This window comes from Mya arenaria, chromosome 8 (assembly GCF_026914265.1).
Source record: "Mya arenaria isolate MELC-2E11 chromosome 8, ASM2691426v1".
Taxonomy (NCBI): Eukaryota; Metazoa; Mollusca; class Bivalvia; order Myida; family Myidae; genus Mya; species Mya arenaria.
In genome coordinates this window covers 27195051-27219766 of record NC_069129.1, presented here as the reverse complement: position 1 = coordinate 27219766, position 24716 = coordinate 27195051, and the positions used below count along the sequence as shown (strand labels likewise).

Here is a 24716-nt window from a genome sequence, read left to right as displayed (position 1 = left end):
TGGCCATATGCGACTGGTTGGTGGTCTCCAACTGTTTTTTCTCCGGGTGCTACGGTTTCCCCCACAACACAAGACCGCACTCACGCGCAACATTCTGCCAACGAGAGTGACTTAGCATAATGTTACTTTCTTCACAATTGTTTAAAAAACGTTTGAACTTAAGGTCTGCCTGCGCAAATTATAGCTGCATTATAGCTTCTTGTATACTTCAGGAAGCCGACCCACACATAAGCTAGTTCTCTGATAGCTCCATTAACCAGTATGTTAAATTTTGATGCCTGGTGACCCCTTACAATGTTGCGATCATTTGAAATGTATTTGCTTTCTGATTACTAGACACAAGAATCTTTATTTAAGAAGGGTATATGAAAACAAGAAGCATAAGCTCATTTTTCCGACATGAATAACAAACATACATAACATAACAAAACATACATTTGTAACAGTGAACTGGTGATCTGGAAATATTCTGCGTTCAGCACCCTTTCAAATGCTACTACAAACACGTGGGATTCCCAGGCAACTAAAATTCACATATTTGTTGGTCGGATGCCTTAAGATACAGAATCATCTCGCGATCTGCGATGCTTCTCAAATTCACACATATATAAAATGCGTTAAAGCAGGTTTATTAGTAAATATTGGACATAATGTTCTTTTCTAGTATATATCACAAATAACAAAATTCACACAAGTAACATTACAACAAAAGGCAAAAAATAATACATTGATTTTCGAATAGTTTCATCAATTAATACAAAATATAACTAAAGAGAAAGTTTGTTTACCAATGTCGTGAATAAAAAAATATCTATTATCAACGAAGTAAACAAGTCTAAATGAAGCCTTCAGTGTTTCGAGAACACTCCATTATACAAATACTATTATGATAATTATGGGAATATTTCTCTTGAATACGATATAGATGATTATAAAACAAGATTACTACACATACACACATTGTATATATATTTACAAACCTATCTACAAAACGTGAACATCGCCGGGCTGATTGAGTTAAATAATTGGGTAGGTTTGCAAGACTTAACTTGAAAATAGTAAAGAAATAGAACTGAATGTAAGCTTGCATGTAAAAACTTGAACATTAAAATGACACGATTTATCGAAAGATGTTCATCAACGCATATTGGTGTGGAATCAAACGTGTTCATCTTACAAGTATAAAGATCCGAACGTATTATTGTTTAATGATAAGGACTATTTTCCCACTGATCCATAACTTCCTTGTTCATACTCGCTTGTCTCGTCATGGAATCTTGACGCCAGTAGCCATCATCGTGTGGTATCTCTCTGCTCTTTCTTGGCGAGGCAAATTGAAATTCGCCCCCATACGCCGGATTTTGTCTGTCCAAGCTTTTTCTGCTCCCATTCTGACCACCGCGCATGCGCGTATACTGCATATCGTCACGTTGTGCGACTCGGTTCGTTGGGTTCAGTCGCGTGTTTTCACTTGCACCTATTCCATCGCCCCATCTCTTGTTTAACATTTGACTGGACTCGTTTCTTTCTCCATCGCTGTAGTCAGGATCGGGTTCACTAAAGGCGTCATTTCTGTAGGATTGAGTGCGAACGTACTTGTTTTCACGTCGAGCCTGTTTCGGAGGTGATGTATCAGCTACATCTGCTTGTTTGCGTGGTTTTCTGTTTCGTCTTCGGCATACGACGATAACAAGAATCATAAGAACTATTGTCAATGATCCTGTGACAGCCACTCCAATCGTCAGTCCTTTCACTAGTCCACTTTTATCGTCTACCTGTTTGCTTGGTCTGCGAAATACAAAATGCTAAGTAAAGAATAGTAGTTTACAGTCTCACGGTGTGATCTTATTCAATAAGCATATATCATGATCGTTTCGTTTTAAGAATGTAGTGTGATATTATGATTTATTTATGTTATTTATTTAGTATTAATAATAGTCCAACGGAAACTTAACCTTAAATTAATACTACTTGTAATGAAAACAACAGGGACAAGTACTTTCCGATAACCCTGTTTAAAGGCACAGTGTCAGAGCTCGAACGACACAGACCGATAGGCACGGAACGTTTTAAACATCACAAGCATGCGATCCATGCATTGAAGTGTATGTATTAGCATGTATTTTGGGTTTCCAGGACTTAAAAATTACAGGGTGCTGCAGAAGCGCGAGCAGAGCACATTGAATTGGGCTTCAAAGGACTTGAAAAATATAAAATTTGATTAATTTAAGTAATATTAGGTTAAAACTGCCAACTGTGTAACGTTGTTTGTATTTTTAATCAAAACCTTAAAATAAAGAAAAAAAATTATTTGACAGTCTAAAAGCTGCCCTCTCACAGATTTACCCTTTTGACTTTTTTTTCATTTTTTTGACTTGGAATGAGCCTTTTTTGCGTAAATATATGCAAATCAATAATAAAAGATTGCTGACAAAAGATGAGATCGCAGATTTTCATATTTCCGTTCGAAAATTAATGTTTCATGGCTTAAAACCTCAATTTTTTAACATAAATATAAAAATCTGCGTTCTTATTTTTTGTCAGCAGTCTTATATATCTGGTTTTCATGGATTTTCGCAAAAATTGGCTCGTTCCAAGACAAAAAATAAAAAAGTTGTCAAAACGTTCAATCTGTGAGAGTGCAGCATTAATCATTTTATTCTAGCATGGCAGAGGGGTACCAATGTTGGTCTCCATGGGGGCACGAGGATAATACCAAAAAGGACATGGTGCAGCATCCTACCATAACTCTTAAGCTAAAGCCCTTATTCAAGACTTACGTTTTTTCGCATACTGGTTTACCGTCATTCACAGAACATTTATCTCGTGTACATGCTGAATATGCATCGCACGGATTGGCAACTGAAATGTAACATTATGTTTATCAGAAAGAATACATAGTGCCTCTTGTTATCGATGAATGAAAATATCTACTTTGTAATACACTCAAGGAAGAATGTATTTATTTTTTAGAATGTTAATTATTTCATGATCATGTCTGCCATTATATATTTATACCAAAGGATAGCAGTCTCAAATGATGCCTTATTGAAAAATGAATCGGCATCGAATGATCAATTGACTGGAAACTTTCGTGCAAAATTAAAGTATTTTTACCAGGTTTTCCGTCCACGCTTATGTCTTTGATCTCAACCTTTTCCCCTCTAAATTCCAACGCCCCGTCAGTTGCATTTGTGTCGGTAGACATCTTTGACACGGCAACTGCAAGGGCTTGTGTGGCTTCCTCGTCATTTCGAGTGATTACATCGTGATCGATGACTAGACTTCCTCTCCTGCAAAATCGTTGCTATGATTGTTAGATAAACGAGTAGTTTAATATATGTCAAAACCTATATCAAAGTTACGTTATCCGATGTATTATGTGGATTACGGGTTACTGGTGACTCCATATTTGTTCGGTAAGGGTTTAAATTGTACAAAAAAATGTAACATTCATACTTAAATATACTACAAAAATGATTTCATGGCCTTAAAACATTTCAAAATAGATGCTTTCACGTCCGATGAAGAATGTAAAAACTGAATAAACTTATATATATAATTTTGTTTATTAAGAGGTAAGCAGCAAGAAATACCCTTTCTTTCAAATATTATAACAAAAATGAATGTGGTAACCAAATATCATCATTTTACATTATTATCACTCGCTAGATGAAATGACTTTTTTACAACAACTGGATACCTTAGATTCACCACGAAAGCTTATACTAGGGAAGTTCTAGGTTTAAGGATCGAAAGATTAAACACACTTATAATCTGACAATGTCACATATACCTGATGTTAATGATGATCACACTTTTGAAGTTGTATCCCATTTGCATTTGATAAAAGGGTGTAAGCTGTAAACCAGAATGATACAGTAAGATACAGTAAGCAGATATCAGCCAAATAAAAAGAGAGATAATACATTTTTCCCTCAATATTATTATTATGTTTAAATGTGGAAAATATGGAACAAAAGTAGATTTTGCACATTGCTTCAATAACAGATTGCAAAATTCGTTGTCTAAATCACATCCCTGCGGAAGGAATATTTGTCCAAACCCATCAGGTTTGAGGTGAAACAGACATCAAACAACAATGTTTCAAAATAATCTGGCAAAGTCTGTTTGCCAGGTGGCAGTCTAGTTGGGCTTGTCGAAATGTCGCCTGTCGGGAACAAACCGCTCTCTAAGGTCTCTGATTTGTCCGCTTCCCCTCCCCCGGTTGGGCATAACTTTGGTGTGTGCGAATATAATACTCACCATCTCTAAAGCTTCGTTTTCAACTTCCTCATAGACTTTGGTAACATTCAAATTTTCGCTTTCTGGTAGGTCGAATTTTACGACAACGGTAATGGATACTTTTTTCTCTAAAATGGTAAAATGGTTCCGTAAGATAAGATGTCTACCGGTCTATACAATGGTGATTATAGCGATGACTTTAAAATAAGGTGTGCATTATATCAAAAATAAGATTGTTTATCATTGAGTTTAAAATACAAACCAGTTGATTTTGTAGTCGTTATGTCAGTCGAAAATTGTTGTGTTGTTACTGAAATGGAACACAATCTTTTTTGCATGTGTATGATATGATCCATTTGATTATAGAACAGAATAGCACTCAAAAGTAATGTACATAACCACGTGCCATTATTATTGGCAAAATATAATCCATGTATTGGTCAACTGGAAGGTTGATAGACAACCGGAGTGGTGTTAAAATTGTTAAATGACACGAGTTGTCCGCTTAGCGCAGCGGTAAGTGTTTTCGTTTTTCACCAAGACGTTCCAAGCCCTATTCCCGGCCTATGTGCATGTGAGTTTAGTTGTCAAGAAGCCGGAAACCCCACACCACATGACCCCAATCCCGCGTTAAATCAGGACAATTAGAGTGATTAGTATGATATTGTTATAACTTGTTTTACGATTGTTTTTAAATTAATATTGTGAGACTAAACGCACGCGTTTTGGACCTCAAATGCATCCCCTAAATCGAAAAACACACGACATGTCGTTATTAACTCTTACGTATGCATGAGTCGTTTTCCTTAATGTAGTTCCTAAAACATGAACACTCATATCCGTTATCTAAGTTAAAGCATCCAGTATTTGGAATGGCATCGCAGACTCCAATATCGACACATTCATCCACGTCATCAGAACAGACAATTCCGTTCCATGCTGGTTTGCAATGGCATACTCCATCGGATGTGTCGCAGTAAGCTGTATGGTTTGTGACACATTGCCTGCAACCTAAATTACACAAATGTTATTTTCATATGATATTCTTTCTATGTTTATATTATCTTTTAATAGACTAAATTTGATTTGGTGACAGCATAAAACGATAGTTTACATTCAAATTTCAGTTGTGCCACTTGTTATGCTGAGTGATATACTTTAATAAATGTGCAAAATATCACTTACCATGACAAACTCTGTTCACTTCTTGTTGCAAATAAAACTCTTTCGCTAATGTATCATCTATTGTTATCAGTAGTGTTATCCGAACTTCAACAGAATCTCCATACGGAACAGGACTTGGAATATTGCCACCTGTATCGTACCCATCGAAACTGTATTCCTTAATTTGTTTAATATCTGATGTATTATTCATAATGGCTGGCTTGACTTCGATTTTTACTTCTCGCTGATACTTAACAAGTCCTATTCCTTGAAGATTGAGCTTGTCCGCAGCATTTTGTGACTCTTGGAGCACCTTGGCCGATATATTAAAAGCAATAATCGCAGTGTCCCTTTCGGCAGCGTTGAGGCAACCATCAAAGGCGAGATTCGCTGATATTGTGGGGTAAATCAAAATTGTCATTTGACCAAAGCGTGTCATATTGATGTCACTTTGAAGAACAGTTACGTTAAGATTGATTTCACCGGGTTGTTTGAATGTAATATTTAACGTCCCAAACTGTGAAGAATTAAGACATAAAACTCCATCTATATTTTGAAGACCATCTTCAAAAAACGCATCTGATGGAAATCCAGAAACACTAATTTGCAATTGCTCGAGTGACCCTGAAATGTTCTTGGCATCAACTGTTATTTGCAACGGTTCGTCGACAAATCCCGAACTTCCTCGCAAACTCAAAGAAGGTGGTTCCAACGGAGGTGTTGCTTTGAGCGAGTTAAATACAGTTACTATATGCTCCTACACGTACATGTTATCAACAAAATATGTGAATAGTCAGCTTCTTAATTCACGTTAATACAAAAATGTATTATGTGTTGAAATGTAAATCCATAAAATGTATTTAATTTTAAAAGAATGTGAGATGCTTACTTGAATTATATAGTATACACTACTTTAAAGAATGCGTTTAGTTTGAATGTGAGTAGCTAACTTGAACTGCAGTTGAAAACAAACTTCACAAAATGCGTTTGTTTTGACAAAGAGTTTAAGAGGCTTACTTGAGTTACAGTTGGGTCCATAGAAACCGTCGTTACAAATACAGGTGGACAATCCGATGCTACAGTTCCCATTCCCAGAGCAATTGCAATCTGAAACAATTCCAAAAGTCAGGTGGAAAACGGTTAAAGGCAATAAATTCCTGATTTTAAAGTCGTAGTTTCTTTTTCAATAAAAAATCGGTTAACAAAGCTATAAAAGCTGGGTTTTTCCGACATTTTCAATTTCTTACGTAAAATGGTAGAATCTTTTTGGTCTTTTGCTTCACGGACAATGTACTTACGTTCCTCAAGTTTTGATGCCACAAAAATAGTCGCTGTTTCGTTTAATTCCAAAAGAGCCAACGAATTACCGACATTATCAATAGGGACCGGTAAAAGAAACATTGATTCGCCAACGTTAACACTGATCAGAACCATTTCTTCCCGAATGCCTTGCGCGTACAGTGAAAATGTACCATCTATGAAATGTAAACAGAATGATTAAATTGAGTTTGAGTTGAGGTATCGTCATAATAGTTTATCAAAAACATTTAAAGAAAAAGAAACGATTGACCCGTTTGTATACAAAATGTAAGTAATATAGAACATTACTTTCAAGCCGGTACAAATCTACTTGTTTAACACCAGAGCCATCGTCTTCAGATCGGAGACGTATAATTGCTGATTCGGCGGATTCTGTCCTTGGAACAACGGACCCATTTACCATAGGTATGGATTTGTCAATCTTTGGAAAAGTAAAGGTCATAAGTAAAAATGCTTTTCTTCATCTTATTCAGAAAATAAATTAACATTATTAAGCAATAAAAAGGGAGAAAAAAATACCACGGATTACAAGCTTACCGTGTTAAATACATTAGGGGTGTCAATAGGGTCATTCTGATCAAAATAGATGGACGCGTTTGCGTTGATTGTGGTCGTATCAGGTGCCTCTTCCAAAGGAACAACAGTAAATCTCACAAACCCTTGTCCAGTTGTACCGTTATTAGGCGGCAAAAATCCAACAATGGGATCACTTGGGGCAAAACCTGCAAAAGTATTCTTACTTAAACGTTTCATAAAAGCTTCTGTGATTTGGATAACTTATCAAAATATCAAAGACTCATAATCTTAACAATCATTCCCTTATTGCGTGTGTCGGTTTAAAACAAAGCTTGCTTGACTTAAAACAAAGATTTACCAGTTGCTGGATCAATGCTTTGGAAATTCCAGAAAAGAACACGTTTGACCACATCAATACCACAGAATACTTTTACGTAGACACCAGATGTGCTTGTCATGTTGATTGTACCCTTAAAGATGAAGACATTCCATATGGTAGAACATGATGCTACGACGGTCAAATCATTGTATACACAGTTATACTTTATCTAGTAACTCCATATCAATCAGTTTGATAATGGGTAGCATCATTGTATAAAAAGAAAAATATGATTACATTTAAACGTTTATTACTTGGAATGATTTGCTATTGTCATTGACTGGCTGTTCAAATTTGCCAAATCCGAATTTCCCTATTGTAAACGTTCTGTCGTCTAAAAATTCGCTGTAACTATGTTCAATTTGCACTCTTTGTGCAGGAGCAGTAGCATTTTCATTATTTTCAAATCGAATAGTATACGTCATGCGATTTCTTCCTGATATAAATCTTGCAGCGCCAAAGCCAGACGGTCCAATCATATCGTTCTGGAACGGTTGAAAAGAAACATAGGTCGCAATAAATAAATATATGTGTCGAATCGCAGCATTTATGTACAAAAATCGAAAAAGTTTTGGGCATAAGTGTAGTTTATTTTCCTTTTGAGTACAACAGTACTATTTCTTCGTTTCGAGTTTAAGGCTTTGTGTAATAAACCAAGGGGTGTGAAACAAATTATGATTATTTTATATTTTCTTTAAATAAATCGATTTAATGCATTTAAATTGCACTTTTCTTCATGCGAAGTTGATACTGATCGATTCTAAATGTAAAAGGAACTCAAAAATCTATTATGTCTAACCGGATCAAGGGAAGCAACCCAATCAACGAAGCCGTCACCCAACTCCAAGAGTTGCTTGAAATCAACATCAACGAGAGAACTCAAGTGGCATATCTAGTATTAAAATATAAAGTCATTCTAGAGAAGAATGCACACAATAACATATCTAAAAAAACTATGTAAATTAAATTATTAATATTCGGCAAACAGTCGCAGATTTCAACCCGAAATATTTTCACTTATAGTCTTTAACACATTAACCCCATAACTATATCAATAGCAGACACAACGCAATTTTATCAAATTATTTATGTATTAGTACATATGCAAGAAGTTAAAGTATTACCTCTATCGATTTACTCTTGTAATCCTCAATTACACTGCAGATGTCTTTGAAAATCCCGTATTTTTCAAACTTCTTGGCCAATCCAGCGTCTGCCATATCTAGTAATCCCTTTGAAATATCGTCTCTGGCATCTTTCCAATCATATTTCTCCCCGTCAATAGTATGCTGAACATAATTGCTCAGCGTCTTCGTAGCAATAAATGCTAGGTCTTTGACAAAAGGTATTTTCACATATTTTCCGATCACGCCATTAATAGATCCTTCTACAAGCGCCCCTGTTGCTCCTATTGTAAAAAATAAAAAAATAAAGACATGTTATATATTGTGAACATAACTGTTAAACATCAGGGTTTGAGTGGTGTAGTGATGAAGGTGCGGCCGCCCCAAAAGGTTGTGGGTTCGAGTCCGACCAGGAGTACGTTCCCATGGCTTGTCATTAGGACATCAGTACTGCTTTCTATCCAGGAAACGGACTCGAGAAGGATTCAATCATATTTCAGCGGTCAAATTCTATCTAAAATAAATAGTATAAACTAAAAGTTATTCATCAGTTATACTACATATCGTATACAAACCTCCAAAAGTCCACTGGTTCATTGGTGTTGAAAACAAATATTTTTCAACACCCTCAGCACCCTCAAACGCGATGTAAAGACAGATCGGACATGTTCCCTTTGGATCGTTAAAATGTACAGGATTATTTCCGCAGTAGATATAGAGATTTTGACTCTTTGCTTTTAGTCCCAATCCATCAGGACTTAGAAATCTGCCGGTGGTAGAATCGTACATTCTGCTTTGCATGTAAAATACTCCTTGAATTTCTTGTATATCAACAACACCCCATTGTCCAATAAAAGAGAAGATGAGGTTTTTCGAACCAGATGAAGACAAAACATTACCAAACGGGTCGTGGTTATATGACGACAGTAATTCACCGTTCTCGCTAAGGATATTGACGACAGTTCTGAAAAGTGCGATCTCGATATAATACAAACAGTTTTGTTTATTTTATGGCAATCTTTCCTATCCGATGAGGTCATAAACAAACCTAACCTTATAGATCACAAAAAAGAATATTTACTAATGGATCATAAACAAATCTGACCTGATGAGGTCATAAACAAATTTATTCTTAGGGGTTATACATAAATTTTAAACTCATAGGTCATAAAAGAATCGATTCTAAGGGGTCATAAAGACATCTTACCCTAAGGGGTCATAAAAGAAGTAATGCAGATTTTCTCCGTTCATATCAGCCGCGATTAATCCTACATCCGGTCCCCCATAAAAGTATCGTGTTCGTTCTCCGCTGCTTGATATCTTAACAAGAGTTTGAAAAAAAGGATAATTTTTTTAATATCTTGTTTTGTCATTGGATCTTTTCCTTCTATTTAGTGCATTATCAAGTGATTGTTCAAATAAAGTAAAATTTAGAATAATGATAGTAAAAACAATTGAACGATCTAACTGAATCTTTAAATTTTGCACGACAAGTCTGCCATCATAAACAGAATGACTTTTATTAATTTAAAAGGTAGCAACAGTCCTTAATATCATTTTAATGAGTGGTGTGTTCCCTTGTAATATCCATGGATTGGAAGAGATTGAATTAGTTATTCAAATAATAATTTAAAAAAAACTACAATAGTCATGAATTGTTATTCTTTGTAAATAATTAGAATGCCATCTCACAAGAGCCATTTTCCTGACGATGTTACAAATATTTCTGTTAACAAATTGATTAACAAGCAAAACAATTTCATTAATAGTATTTATAGATAAGTGACAAATACCTGCTCTAATATATGTCGATCGAAAAAACCTAAGGGACTTGTAATATATTTTGATTGTCTTCCACCGCAAACTTTTGAGGCTAAGTTTCCGAAAGCGTCGTATTCAAACTTGCATGACATTCCACGAGAAGAGTAAGAGATCAGTTTATTGTCTTCGTCATAACCAAATGTTTCGTTCTTGCCGGATTGTCTTGTTTTAAGATTCCCATTTCTATCATACTCGAAAGATACCTCCCCGACATGTTTATATTGGTTCATTTCATTAACATTGTATACTTCCTCAATTCCATTTCGATTAACAGACCTTCTGTTTTTCGCTTTATCATAGTTGATCAACGTTTCATTTCCCATCGGATCAATCATTGATGTCATCTGTCCAGCTCGGTCGTACTTAAATTTCCAGCTCCCTTCCATTGTCGTCATCTGTATTCTCATTTTGCTTCGTGCGTATGTGTAATTAAAGAAAGAGGCAATTGTTTTATTTGGGTAAAAATTCATCAGTGACAAAAGCAACCGCGAACCGCTTTTGTAAACGAAAACACTGTACGCACTGTTTCCATATTCTTTCCTTGTAACTAGTCCTGCGTCATTATAAGTAGTTTTGACCAATGTTATTTTCCCGTTAGAAACTTCAGTAATTCGTCCATGCCCATCATACTGATATTTAGCATCATATCCCGCGTCTGTTGTAATACGTGTCAACTGATTAAGCCTGTTGTATTCATAACTAATTCTCGTTTCGGGTGTCTTAATAGCTTTTGGGAGATTTCCGTCGTACTCTATTGATGTTTCTCCTAGTTCATTAGCCGCATAATTCAATTTGCCGTCCTCTGTATATTCGTACATTGTTATCGTGTCCGATCCTATATCCTTTTTAGCTAGGAGGTGTTTGCTATTAAACTCGTACCTTTTCAAATTTCCAGAGGGCATTTTTGTATAATGTCCATTTTCAAAGTAGGTATATGTCTTGTTGGTACCATCGGGATACAATACCTCTTTAATAGTTTGGTTATCATTGAATATTATTTCGTAAACATTTCTCTTTCCATCTGCAAATTGAATCATTTGTCCAAAATCGTTAAACTTGGTTTTTATAGTGTCCCCATTACCGTCTGTTATGAGAACCGTGTTGCCGTCAAATGCACGGTAAGATACCAACTGTAACAAACATGCTCGTAAATGATATGATGCCATTGTTAGTACCGTTGTTGTACATAGCAAATTTAATCAAGTATATTTACTCGAGACAACTCTGCGAAAGTTGTTCTACATTGCTACTCATCGTAAAATTACCTCGTAAAATTAGAAAGTTTAATTAAAACAGAAGTAGGCTCACCTTTTCTCCTTCGTAAATAGACTCGGATACTTTTGTTCGGACTGTTTTAACAGGCACACCATTTTCTTTTTGAACACTTATTACTTCATTTGACTCGGAATATATGACATTAGTTGAAGCTGAAATTGCTTTGTCATCAATGACAGTCATGCCACCCTTGGTAAACGTGTATTCATCGTTCGTTATTAAGAGTCCTCCTTCAATCAATTTCCTTGAAATTAGATGCCCATATGCATTGTATCCGAACTGTTCTCGTGATGAGGTCTTTGTTTTAATGACCATCCGTAATGAATTGTCGTTGTTATTGTAATAGTATCTCACAACGTTGCCTTCCGATCGCATTTGTGAAAGCATGTTTGTATTAAAGTTGTAAAAATAATCTCTGAAAGAAGTCAAAGGATGTGTAAAGACATTTATAAGTAATTATCTTAATCTTAGTAAAAATTCAAGGTAAAGCATGTTGTTGAAATTATCGTTTACATTACATTATACTATATTTGCGAGTGTTACGTTTCTTTGCTTTGAAACATTTACTCGTATATAGGAACCGTAACATGTAGGCGGAGCTTAACCGACAACGAGCGTGCGGATGAATTATGACGTTATTTTTCTATCGCTGCACGCTCTTAATTTAGCATTGTCCTTGACTTCATGGTACAATCAGTTACTTAACCCTTTACCCTCTTGATTGACATTCTACACTTAAATAACTTCGGTTGTGGCTGCAGTAACTATCAATTAAAGAGTATGTGGATATTTTTTATGCATAGCATTTCAGTACACTCGTACTTACACACGGGAACCTTGTTGGTTGTTGCTATTCAACAGTTGAATAGACTGAATGTAATTTCTTGAGTTATATCTTATATTTAAAGAACTTCCGGTTGAATGAATAAGCCTTTTCAAAACATCGTCTTCATACTCAAAACGTAGCCAACTACCATCAATCAGGGAGTTGATCGATTTAAGGCAGAGCTTTTGCGCATCAAATACCAGTTCTTTGCTGTCTTTTGACTTTGTTAGAACGAACCCTAGAATATAAACAAACACAATTAATATGAATTAATTATTGGTCTGCTTTAAGAAAAGCGTAAATAGAAATAAAGAAATTAAACATGTCCAAACATTTTAATGGCATTAACAATAACCTGTTTCGCTTTTTCGAATTTTTCCTAAATTTCCATTGATAAATTCCTCATCTCCCTTGAAAAAGGCAAAATCTTCCTTCTCAATTGATACGAGTATTTTGGATGAAGAGACATTTTTGATTTTTGAATCCCTGAAACGAACAATAAAAGGAATTATTAAGCTCTAATCTGCTTAAATCTAATCCATGCACAGAATAATGCCGTATTTCTTCGTTTCTTAAGATATTACGAATAAAAGGAACTTTGACAATTTCAAAGTTACAGCCACAAAGCATTCAGATGGTTTACTAGTGTGTTTATATATGAAATTATAAAAGGTTCATCCTTTATAATACATCAAATAAATTTTACCTAAAAGATCGAAAAATTCGAAATTAAGCGTAAATAACATTGTACTCACCACAAGGGCAGGATCCAACCTTTTCCCGCTGGTCCGTGTTGATTTCTATTTCCTATTCTCCCTGTCAATAACCTGTTTACTGTGAGCTGTATCGCAGTGTCTGTTTCTATTCCGATATCGTTGCTAAAATCCAATACGGCGCCAACCTTGGGGGAATTTGCGAAATCCAACAGATATAATATAACGTCATCAACGGAATGAATGTAACGTCCTGCTAAACTCATTTCGTTTAAGACAGCACTGAATTTTTGAGACATAGAAAAAGTATTGTTTCCTATCATGTTCTCAAAATTTTGCCAGATTTTTTCCCATGCGGGTTGGTCGTAGCCTGATGGTTTCAGCCTGTTTTTCATATCCAAAAACGGATTTCGAATGTTGACATCAGGTTTGATTTGAAATATTTTGATATTCATTCTGCCTAGGTTGTCGGAATCATCTTGGGTTGTTTCAAACACTATCGACCCAGACTGCTTGGGTCTAAGAATTCCAGCCGGCCCATGCTGACTCGAACAAAACAAAAAAAACTCTTTTTTGTATGATTCATACTTTATGTCGTTTTTGATGCGCATATTTCCTTTACCAGTTATTTCAACTTTGATAACTGGTACAATAAGATCCGAATCACCCAAGTTTTGATACTTCAGTGATAGATGTCCGTTCGTATCTCTTCTTAATCTTGAGTCCATATCAAGTTCAAATCCTAAATAGCCAAATGCCAAGGGTTGCATGGTTATGTTTGCCTCGAATTCAATTGTTTTGTTCAGGGAATTTGATTCGACAAGAAGAGAAAATGTCGAACTCCCTATTAGGGCTGAACTATTGAATGTCGCGTAAGCTTCCGTCGACGAAAATGTAAAGGTTTTGTCTGCGGCAATTGTTTTACTGTCGTTGCTTATCAAAAAGGCCCTCAAATCGAAGGGCATGAGAGCTCCAGTAATTAAAACTGTTGTGGTAGTTTGGGGTATAAATACATTAGGTGTCACGGCTAATATTTCAAATGTTGCATATTTCGTAGCAAAATCAATAGTTTCGTTAACATGTCCTACATTTCGTATAAGTATATACGCATCAGACGTGTATATATCGGAATATATCAGGTTTTGATATTTGCTGTTCAAGTTGTTTGACATTTGATCAAAGCTAAATAACGTCGGGGGATTTTCAGCTTTCAGATAAACTTCAATGTAATTTGAATCACCAGTTTGAATATTGAAAATTAATGTTTCATCTTTTGTCAAATTACCAATTCTCAGTGTAACAGACGAGTGAGGTATTAATGTCATGTCCATTCTTTTTCCAACGGCAATACTTTCAACTTGCATTTCTGTAGTGTAACTTGAGACAAGAATATTGTTATGTTGATTGATGTCCACTACGTTTGACCTTGATCTAACGATTGAATAAAAAATATCTGCTGGCAACGACGATGGGATCGCTTTAACTGAGTATTTCCGTTCTTCTGTTTGGTTTGGTCCTAAAGAAAACCTTGAACAATCTGCATTTCCAAATTGTACATCGTCAATACTCATCAACTGATTATCGGAGAAAAAAACAGAGTCACATTTGTAACCAGTACATGACTCCGTTCCGTTGTTGCCTATGTACCAGGAAACAACCATTTCAGACCCGTAGTTTACCTTCTCAGGAACAGAGATATTACTTACATATATGTCCGCAGTTTGAAGTCCAATCAGGTGAAATGGTATTAACAGAGTATTATCGGTTTCGTTTGTCTCGATAATGTCATCTCTTGAATCTAGAACTATGCCTAACACATAGCTCTTTGTTTCCAGATCGAATGGAAGCATAAATGTGATATTGAAAGATTCTTCTATATTGGGTTGAAGAACTCCATATCGTTTTACTGAACGAAGTTTTGTATCAAATGAATCTATTAGGTAGTCGTCACTGAGGTATGCACTATCGAACCACGGTAGAAGAACTGACACATTCCCGGTGTTACTTATGTTGTAGGCAATTGAAAGTGGCTGTCCACTAGAAGCTTCACTTACATTACCAATTCCATTTATTTGAAGGTTTGAAAGTTCTCCCATCAAATATATTCCGTTGCCTAATGTAAATTCAATAGATTGCCCATGGAATGGTTCATCGGTACCATGTAATGGTTCATCGGTACTGTCTATGCTTATGTATGTGTAGTTTGGAAATACATAAAAGAATGGAGATCCAGAGAATTCTCTTGGAATTCTACATTCTGCGACAGATGTGTATGATTCGTTAGCTTGTAACTTTCCAACATGAATAATTTCTTTTATCTTTGTTCCGGTCTGCAATACTTTACTCGGATTTGCCTGCTGTATCGTAACAAATACTGCATCAGACCAAGACGTAAGTTTGGTTGTCATTTGTCCTGTATTAGTAACTTTATATGAAAGAGTTATCTTATCTTCGTAATTGGTTGATGGTATTACACTGACATTTGACACGTTCAGACTTGCGTCTGTTAAACCAACAATCATGATATCTTTGGAACACATTGTATTGGTTTCTTTGTCGTTTCCCTCATAAACAGTTTTGGCTGAGTTAACTTCAACACAAACAGTTATATAGCCCTGTGCATCTATTGGGACATTTAAAACTCTTCTTTGTTCGTATGACGCTCCTGATTCCAAAACAGATTTGATCATAAATGTTGCAACATCATACTTGACTTCACTCTGGATTAATATCTTGTCATACCATTCAGCCGATCCTTGCATAGAGTTTCCGAAATTCACCACCGACCAATTAACAGCAATCATTTGTATATCATCATTTCTATCGAGCAGATCAACTGTTACAGATGTTGCACCTAGATCGACACTTATAGTGTCTTTTATATTTATCTGTTTTTCTCGGCGATTGTTCAGAGTCAAGCCTCCCTCATAAATGTCACCATAAACATTTGTCTCAACTCGAATTTCATAAGAACCTTTCCAGTAGATGGGGATTAAAATTTCAATATCACTAGAGTAAGACGAGCCTTGGCGAAGGGCATTGTCTTTCGAGAGGATTCTTTCAAATTTTTCAAAGAAAAGTCCAAATAAACCCATTTCTCCGATGAGAATTCTATCACTCCAAGTTTTATCAGTAATATTTATATTACCGATATTAGAAACAGTGTATTGTACGTGAATGTTTCCACCGCCTTCATAATAACCCTCTATCTTTAACTGACTTAATTGAAGATCGGCCGCAAGAAGTGGTACGTCAATTATACCGGACGAAGCTTCATTGTTGTCCCGATCATGATCACCAACACTTCCACTGCAGTCCACTGAAACTGCAAATATGATTTGTCCGTGGACATTTTCAGGCAGTTTTTCTACTATGTTTCTAGTGTAGACATGACTATGTGCAAGGTAATCGTCAACGTAGATCTCGCTTTGTAACAACAGGGAATAACTCCAGTCGTGCAATGATTTGTAATAAAGACAATCAACCCATTTTGTTGAGAGTGTTTGACCGTGTCCTATATTTGTGACCTCCCAAGTTACATTAATTGAAGTTGATGTTTTCGTTCTGTGGACTCCGCTTGTAAATTTCCTTACTGATAAATCAGGAACTGCTCTTGTGATCGTTATATCCAACGATTTTTTATTGTTATCGTTTCTGGTGTACTCGAACACATTATTTCGAACATCTGTTTCCGCACTGATTGTGTATCGACCTGTTCTCAAGTTCGGGGGAACGTAGAAAAACTGTCTTAAGGCATAAACACCATTTTCGATAAGAGTTCCATAATGAGGTGATACTTTATAATATATTAATTTTGAAGAAACTGTAGAAATCAGATCCTGCAAATGAAAAAAAACAAAGGAAATCGTCACAGGGAAAGGAAATGCATCTCACATTTAAAAAAGTAATATAATGACTATATTTCTTTCTTCGTCCAATCTGCATATCAGACTCTTAATTCATTAATTTGTTATTATGATGCTGAATGATGAATACAATAAGGCTGATAATAACAATTCTGATCAATAAGTATCTACGCGTACGTTGAAAAAATATATAACTGTAAGCGATAAGATGGCGATAACTCCATTGGTGTTTTTATAAGCATTGTTAGATAAACCCTCTTGATTTACCATATGACACGTAAAAGGCATCATTTTTATCAGTTTTGTTCGGACTGAATCATGTCCGGTCCGTATCTTTACATGCAATAACTTTTATCTGTTTATTGTTAATCCATATTATTCTGTGTTGCAATTGCATGGAAGAGCATTATGTCAGTGTAATGGTTCTTTCAACGGGTTTGGCATGTCGACATTTGGGTTTGGTCTTTTTAAATTAAGCTATAGGATTGCTTCAAATGGCCATACAACACAATTCAAGGGTTCGCCGCGATACAAAAGTAAGTTAAAAAGAACTTAGACATGTACAAAAACAAATAAGTTGATGTGTTCTATGAGTTTTTCAAATCAACGAAAAATGATTTTATCAGTCTGAGAATTTAGTTCAAAATACATTAAAGTTAACACTCAAAAGGAGAAATTCTAAAGTATTAGAAAAAGATTGATTTGAAAATTTGACACTATCCCAATAATAATGTATCGTGGCTGTCTGCCGATTGCTTCTTTTATTTTATTTTATAAACTTGTACTTCTTTTGTTACAAGGACGTGAATTTAAGTTAGAATTTGTTATTTGAAACAATATCAGTAAGAAGCCACAACACACTGTTGATTGAATAGTTTGTAACATTTTGTTGGCAACAACATATTCATATGCTGAAAAAAATCCGTTCAAATGTTAACGGAGTTTAAACGAATATTTGATAAAATATTCCTTCGTAGAATAGGCTCAACTCATTTACACACCAAAACATATTTCGAAGAAATGTTTCACCTTTGCAAAGGAGAGTATCATAAAAAAATATCATCAATCTTATTGTGCATTCCATTTTTGCGTATATCTTATACTAAATATACCTATTACATCCGAAGCTACTCAACATTCTTCTACTTACCAATCTATCCTCCCAGTAGGTCTGAGAATGTGGTGTGGTATGTCCTCTATTGGCTACTGCCCAATCAACGTGAATAGTCTCTCCTGTTGTGAAGGACTGCTTAGATACGGATATGTTACTAACCACTAAATCGGGTGTCGGTGATAGTTTAACTTCAATTGGTGTCTGTAATGCAAGAAATAACATACCAGATGTATAAAAGATACAAGGTGTAAAGATTGTTATTGTTATAAGTTTAGTTCGTCTGTTTTTCGAAAAGGTTGAGCTAATGGCATGGCCTTTGTTACGACATGATAGCCGTGCAAAAACTAAAACCTTAGTCAAAAATAGTTCAAAAAATTCATATGAAAAATAGTAATAAAGTTGCATGTGTGTTAAGCAAGGCAAGCATACTGGATGTAACAATGCATGTGTTATGTCCCTTAATCTTAATTTATCTATATTAACACCTCAACTTCCATTCTTTAAATGAACTGTTTTTCGGCAGTTGCGAATATTTTCCGATGAACGCAACATCTACGGATATGTTCGGATCGCAAATCATCGTATAACAATATACATGTACATGTAAATTGAAAATAGTTTATTTTGTTGTTGTATGTATTGTGTCAGCAGCCCCCGAAAAACTTAAATAAACATGTTAGAAAGTGTTAATTTATGAGATGTTAATGTATTGTTGTCATTCGTGTTTCAATTTTACATTTAAAAGTGATGTGAAGTGATTGATTTTCCCGCGTGATTGTGACGTAATTTGATAACTGTTTTTGGCTACGGTCGGGTCGTTCTATTACCAGAATGGAGGTGAAATAACAACTGTAAGGTTGTCTTAAATGAAATTAAGATTTTGTTGAAAACCTGTTGAATGAAAATATGAACTTTTGGTGTAAATATAAGTAATGAATGGCGTGATTGGTGTAATTTTCGGGGATATGAACGCAGTTGGGCTGGTTAAGTACGCGTGGAGTCCTGGATTCCACACACTTTGACACCAGCCTTAAGTACTGCGTTCATACCCCAATCATGACATCAATCCCGCAATTCATATCAATAACACTTAAACCGGCGTTTCATTGTGTTCCCAATTTTACAAGAACATATTATTAAACCTGTAGCATTTTAATGTTGTTGCTGCCTCCTGTATACTCGAAAACTCTGTTTCCGTAATTAGTTTCGACGAACATCCAAAAACTACCAAACGTAAATTCCGGTATAAGTAGAGAAGTATTGACCGAATACTTTTGGCTAGCCTGAAGTTCGCCTGAGTGCCAGATTTCAACAAACGTATGCTCATTATTTCCTGAAATATATCAAATAACAAACTTTAGAAAGATGAATGGTATTATCTGTATTAATATTCTTTAATCAACGCCTAAATATAAAAAACCAATACCCAATATCCTTAATCATTTGCATATAAAAATGGTAACACTTAGAGATAAATTGTATTCTTCAATTTCATATACGTCTGAATATATAAACAGATGGAACATATATTTCAAATGTATCGCAAGATTCGTGTTATACCTTATTGTTGCTAGCAAAAATTACATTTAAAATGTCATATTATATCTGTAAGCATTGTATTGTCAACTCGAAATAAAATAAAATGTTTATATTATTCAAGTAGTTTTTAATACCTTTCGTGTCATTCAATTTCCAGTAAATCCTGTCTAACCAGTAATCTTCCTTCGTTGACCCTGTCCCTCTATTTTCAACCGTCCATGACAAAAAGATGCGGTGGCCTGAATGTTAAGGTCTAAGGTGTATTTTTTCACGACATTTTAATACCAATCAGTATAGTTATACAGTATTAATCGCTGAAAAAATATTTAGAGTAAATACTAGTTCTATAAATATACAAACTCCTACAAACATACCTGAATACACATATGTATCTGATGTTGAAATATCCGTTACTTGCAAATCCGGGGGAGGAGTCAGTTCCACATTAATGTGCGTAGAACTTCTCTTCAAGTTATCATCCCACGCATATTCTTCAAATGATCTGCGATAATTTGTGTAAATGAAAATATACATTTCCCCGGTAATAGTTTTGTCTAACCGAAACTGGGTGTTTGCCTCGTAAAAGTCGTCCTTGTAGAGGATATTTCTTTGACGCACAGAAGCAACAAGTTTGCTGTTTTTGAAATTACTGTCCCAAGATATATATACAGCGTCGTACCACGAAACGTATGACGTGCTTTTCCCGGTATTTTGTACTTTCCAGTCCACATAACACCATTTATCGGTATAACACGTTGGAGGGACTGTTATTTCCACAACTCCTAGTTCGATAAATGATTTTGTACGAAACTGCCAAATTGGGCTGATGTAGGTATCGTTGTTTTTGTATCTAAATATGACGAACCAAGTATAGACGGAGTCTGGTTCAAGCGAATAGACATGAGTGTAAGTCAGGGATGTTATTTGTAAAGGAATGTCCGGTTTGCTGGCTTTACGCTTCCATATGTACACTTCATAGCTGACCGCGCTTGAAGAACCCTGCCAACGAAGCTCTGTGTCTAAGTTTGTTCCGGTGTACCCATCGAAAGGATTAATTGGTTTCTTTGCTTGGCGAATATACAACAGTTGAGACAAATTTATTGCATTGTTGCATTCATCGGTTAGTGTCCATGTTCTGTTTATGACGGAATCACATATGTCAGAGGAATTGTCCCTATATGTTGTAGAAACAGTTAAATTGCAAGGATGTTCAATGACAAACATAGAGGACAGTACTTGCGTAAGCTTTGCCACCGCTCCACACGCAACATACATTGACCTGGGGTATCGTAGCACTTTGATATGTTCTTGGGTTGTTATTGAAATGTTTTGAGTGACGCTTGCGGTATTACCAGCAGCATCCGTGGCAATCCATGCCCGTTTAATAGTGCATGAATTTCCTTGTAGTGAATCTGTGAAATGTAGACTTGGGGAGTTGTCAATATCGTCATTGGCCGTCACATTACAAATATGTTCTGGTCTTCTGTCTGTTGAACAGTTGACGGCTAGATACTGACCTCCTTTGCACAAATGTATGTTTGGTTTATCGAAATCTAAACACAGAGATATGTAAAATGACAATGTGGAAGTGCGTGTAAGCACCTTGACCTATACGACGCTGCAGAATGTACAAACGCAATGATTTTAAAACATTTCATTACCAGTATAAAGTACCCATATACAATAAAGAAATACCTGTTATCCAAGTGAATGAGCGGTTGCCTTTATTTCCAACGCTATCGGTAGCAATAACATTTAATGTGAACGACCTGTTTGAAAAGGTATTGGGAATTATCCAGTTCAAGCTATTAACAGCGCATGTCACATTTTCAGTCTTTGTTTCTTCGTTAATGTAGCATTCGGAACTGCATCTTTCATTGCAAGTCCATTGAAAATAAACTGTTTGGGCACTACTTGTATGTCGGGGTTTTTGTGTAAATGTTATCACAGGGGGTGTTGCGTCTAAAAACATATGTGACAAAGTAGTCATCTTACCAATGAACAAATATTGCGCTAAAACAAAGGGCTATCTGTTTTTATTACCATTTTGGATGTAGCAACTGAACATTTTACTATTTCCGCCTATATTGTATCTATTTTTCGATCAAATAAATTGTATTCCTAGAACGAATTAGTGCAAAACATTGTTGTTTTCCACATATCTTAGAATAGGATAGGATGGGATATGGTGCTGCAGTTTCTTAAAGGGTACTACTTTTGTTTGTTGATTAACTTTTGTATGTATACTTATTTTATATACATATTCATGTAATTAATTTGTTGTCATTGGTAACTGTCCCTTGTGTTGACTCCTTCTTGCATGGATATAGTATTCTTGCACACCGGATAGGCGATTCCGGTCAATTGCACCCTCCCCCCCCCCCCCCCCAAAAAAAAGAAAAGATAATTGACTATTACTTTGTGTTTACCTCTTAGTGCGGTGATTGGGGCGTTGATAGTGTGTTTTTAGTGACCGTTGCTGGCAATGGACAATGTCATTGTAAACCGATACTCTTATATTTTAACTTTCCGAAATGCATTTAATGCCATAAAACTAGACTAACTTAGGGTGTTTACTCGGCATATTTGATACTAATTGTATTTAATTGGAACCCATGAAACTAGAGAGACATGGTGGATTTCTTATTCTGGTATTGCCTTATCCGTTCTTTATAATTACGTTATTATTTATATAAATGATAAACATGTAAAACCATGGCTCATTACCTACTGTCCATGTATGAGAAGCAGTCGCAGTATTGTTTTCAAGGTCGGTTGCGTTGATTCTAAGTGTATGAATGCCTTCATGCAACTCATATTCTATCCATGGAGTGTCGCATTTATGTTCTCTATATACAACAGAACTTCCAGCAAATAATGTGCATTCGTATGAAGCGTTTTCATTGGACGTCCATGCTATTTCAGAAGTTGCATTGGTTAATCTCGGAGAGGGTCTAACTGTTATAACAGGAGGCGTTATATCCTCTGAAATATCAATATAGGTACAAATGTGAATGCCCTTAAGTAAAATAATGAAAGAGCAAAGAATGAGATAAATGAAGTTCCCTTAGGTTCATTTAGGCTTTATTTTGCATACACATCAAAAGAACAAACATTGTCAATAATAAACAATACAGGTGTAGTCATAAGTATTATGACAATATGCTGCATTTCAGGTGATATGTATATTAGCATAGGTTAAAAATACATCTTACTTATTCTAAATGCCCAGAAAGTGGCGTTTGTTACTGGAATGGATTCGGGTTTGCAGTACTGTGTTCCACGAACAATGCCTTTAAGAGGAAAAGCAAAAAAGTTTATAATTAGGACAATATCTTGAAGATCATCTTTGTCATTTGTTCCTTCTGATCATATTCTTAAATATTTGTTTTGAAAACTATGTTGTCATGTGTACCTTTTTTATGGAATAAAATATGTTTAAACCAAACATATCAAATACATATTATATGTAATATATATATCCATGGCTATTGCCTAAGTTTTACTCATAAATCAAACTGATTTATAAAGAATGTGTATAATAAAAGACATGTGTAATACATATAAAAACAATAACACCATCATTTACCTAAATCGAATAAGAAGTAGTAGTGTTCCTTCTCGATTAAGGATGATGTGGTTCGAAATGTGATCAAATTTCCGTATTTTTTCGTAACACCATCTGAAGAAATCTTCTCCACTAAAGTTCCATTTTGAAAATGCAAGGTAATATCGCGTTGGTACTGTGTGATCTCGAACTAAATAATAAGCAAAGTCATGATATTGTATTATCAAAAATAGTTTAAACAATCACACACTACCAGTAACAATAACAATTGTTAACTGTACAATTAAAAGTAAAATGAAAATGTTATGATAGGCCTGGTTGTCATGATTCAGTTCAATTAATTTGTATACGACAAAACTGACAACATCCTTGATCGCTTAAACACCAGAGGAATATTTCGCGTTTGCTATTGTTTTTTAAAGGCAAACTTACACCAAGTTTAAGTCGGAAGTGACAAATCAGTGTTACATTTGTTATGTTTGTAACACATGACAATGTAACAAAGCTATACCATATATGTTATACCATATCAGACCATGATGGGCTACTTTCCATCTTTGTAGATTTTAAAGCTGATTAAAATGAGATTTAAACAGTTGCTGAACATGCTGGATCGACATGACCTACTTTTTTACATTCACCGCATTGTTTGAACTCTAACGCGGTTTTAAAGCATTGCCGATTTTGAATGACCCTAAAATCTTAGATTTCCGTTGCGCCAATTAGACAATTGACAGTCAACAACAGGCTACACTGCAAATGCTAATGCTTTCTATCCGATGCCAAACCTTCTAGTTAGGGTAATGTATCAGTATCTCTCTATCGCAATCGTAACGCCGAGGCAATTTTCCATTGAAAACAACCTCGGATGTATGCCGATGCATGAGTAAATGTAGTTCGTAAAATTAATAATAGTGATATTAAATTATAGTTGTGTTTAATGTGACATTTGTATTACCCAGTTCAAAATAGTGTATTATTGCATAAACAATTCAGATCGCTAAGAAAAAAGTCCCGATGCTTAATTACTCATTTGAAATTACTTCGCTCTGTACTTGCAGCGTAGTTAAATGTAAAGAATTCTGACATTGTAGACCGTCCATATACATCCGAGTTGGTTTTCGATGAAAAATAGCCGAAGTGATCCAATAGCTTTCCATAGAAGCAAAATTGTGTACACATTTAAACATGCTGTGTTTTACTGTTGAGAGTTTTGCACACAGAATTATTTTAAACTTGTTTCAAA

At 35.3% G+C, this 24716-nt stretch overlaps 1 protein-coding gene and 1 long non-coding RNA gene across 2 annotated transcripts; both read right to left on the bottom strand.

Annotated features, from left to right (window-relative positions):
* Positions 1 to 386: 386 nt before the first annotated feature.
* LOC128242671 (uncharacterized) lies at positions 387 to 17188 on the bottom strand. Its single transcript, XM_052959914.1, has 23 exons — positions 13426 to 17188; positions 13026 to 13156; positions 12671 to 12908; positions 11878 to 12259; positions 10542 to 11699; positions 9956 to 10068; positions 9324 to 9712; positions 8749 to 9032; positions 8424 to 8516; positions 7879 to 8109; positions 7604 to 7715; positions 7267 to 7451; positions 7018 to 7150; positions 6708 to 6884; positions 6427 to 6516; positions 5431 to 6132; positions 5032 to 5256; positions 4508 to 4555; positions 4267 to 4373; positions 3797 to 3861; positions 3118 to 3293; positions 2781 to 2862; positions 387 to 1788 (listed from the first exon to the last, which is right to left on the bottom strand). The coding sequence occupies exons 1-23, from the start codon at positions 16476 to 16478 to the stop codon at positions 1206 to 1208; spliced, it is 8757 nt and encodes a 2918-aa protein (XP_052815874.1). The 5' UTR covers positions 16479 to 17188; the 3' UTR covers positions 387 to 1205.
* Positions 17189 to 18418: 1230 nt separating this feature from the next.
* Positions 18419 to 20129, bottom strand: LOC128242672 (uncharacterized). The gene is made up of 3 exons (XR_008262663.1): positions 20037 to 20129; positions 19506 to 19696; positions 18419 to 18564 (listed from the first exon to the last, which is right to left on the bottom strand). It is a non-coding gene; the product is annotated as an uncharacterized LOC128242672 (long non-coding RNA).
* Between the last annotated feature and the right edge of the window lie 4587 nt (positions 20130 to 24716).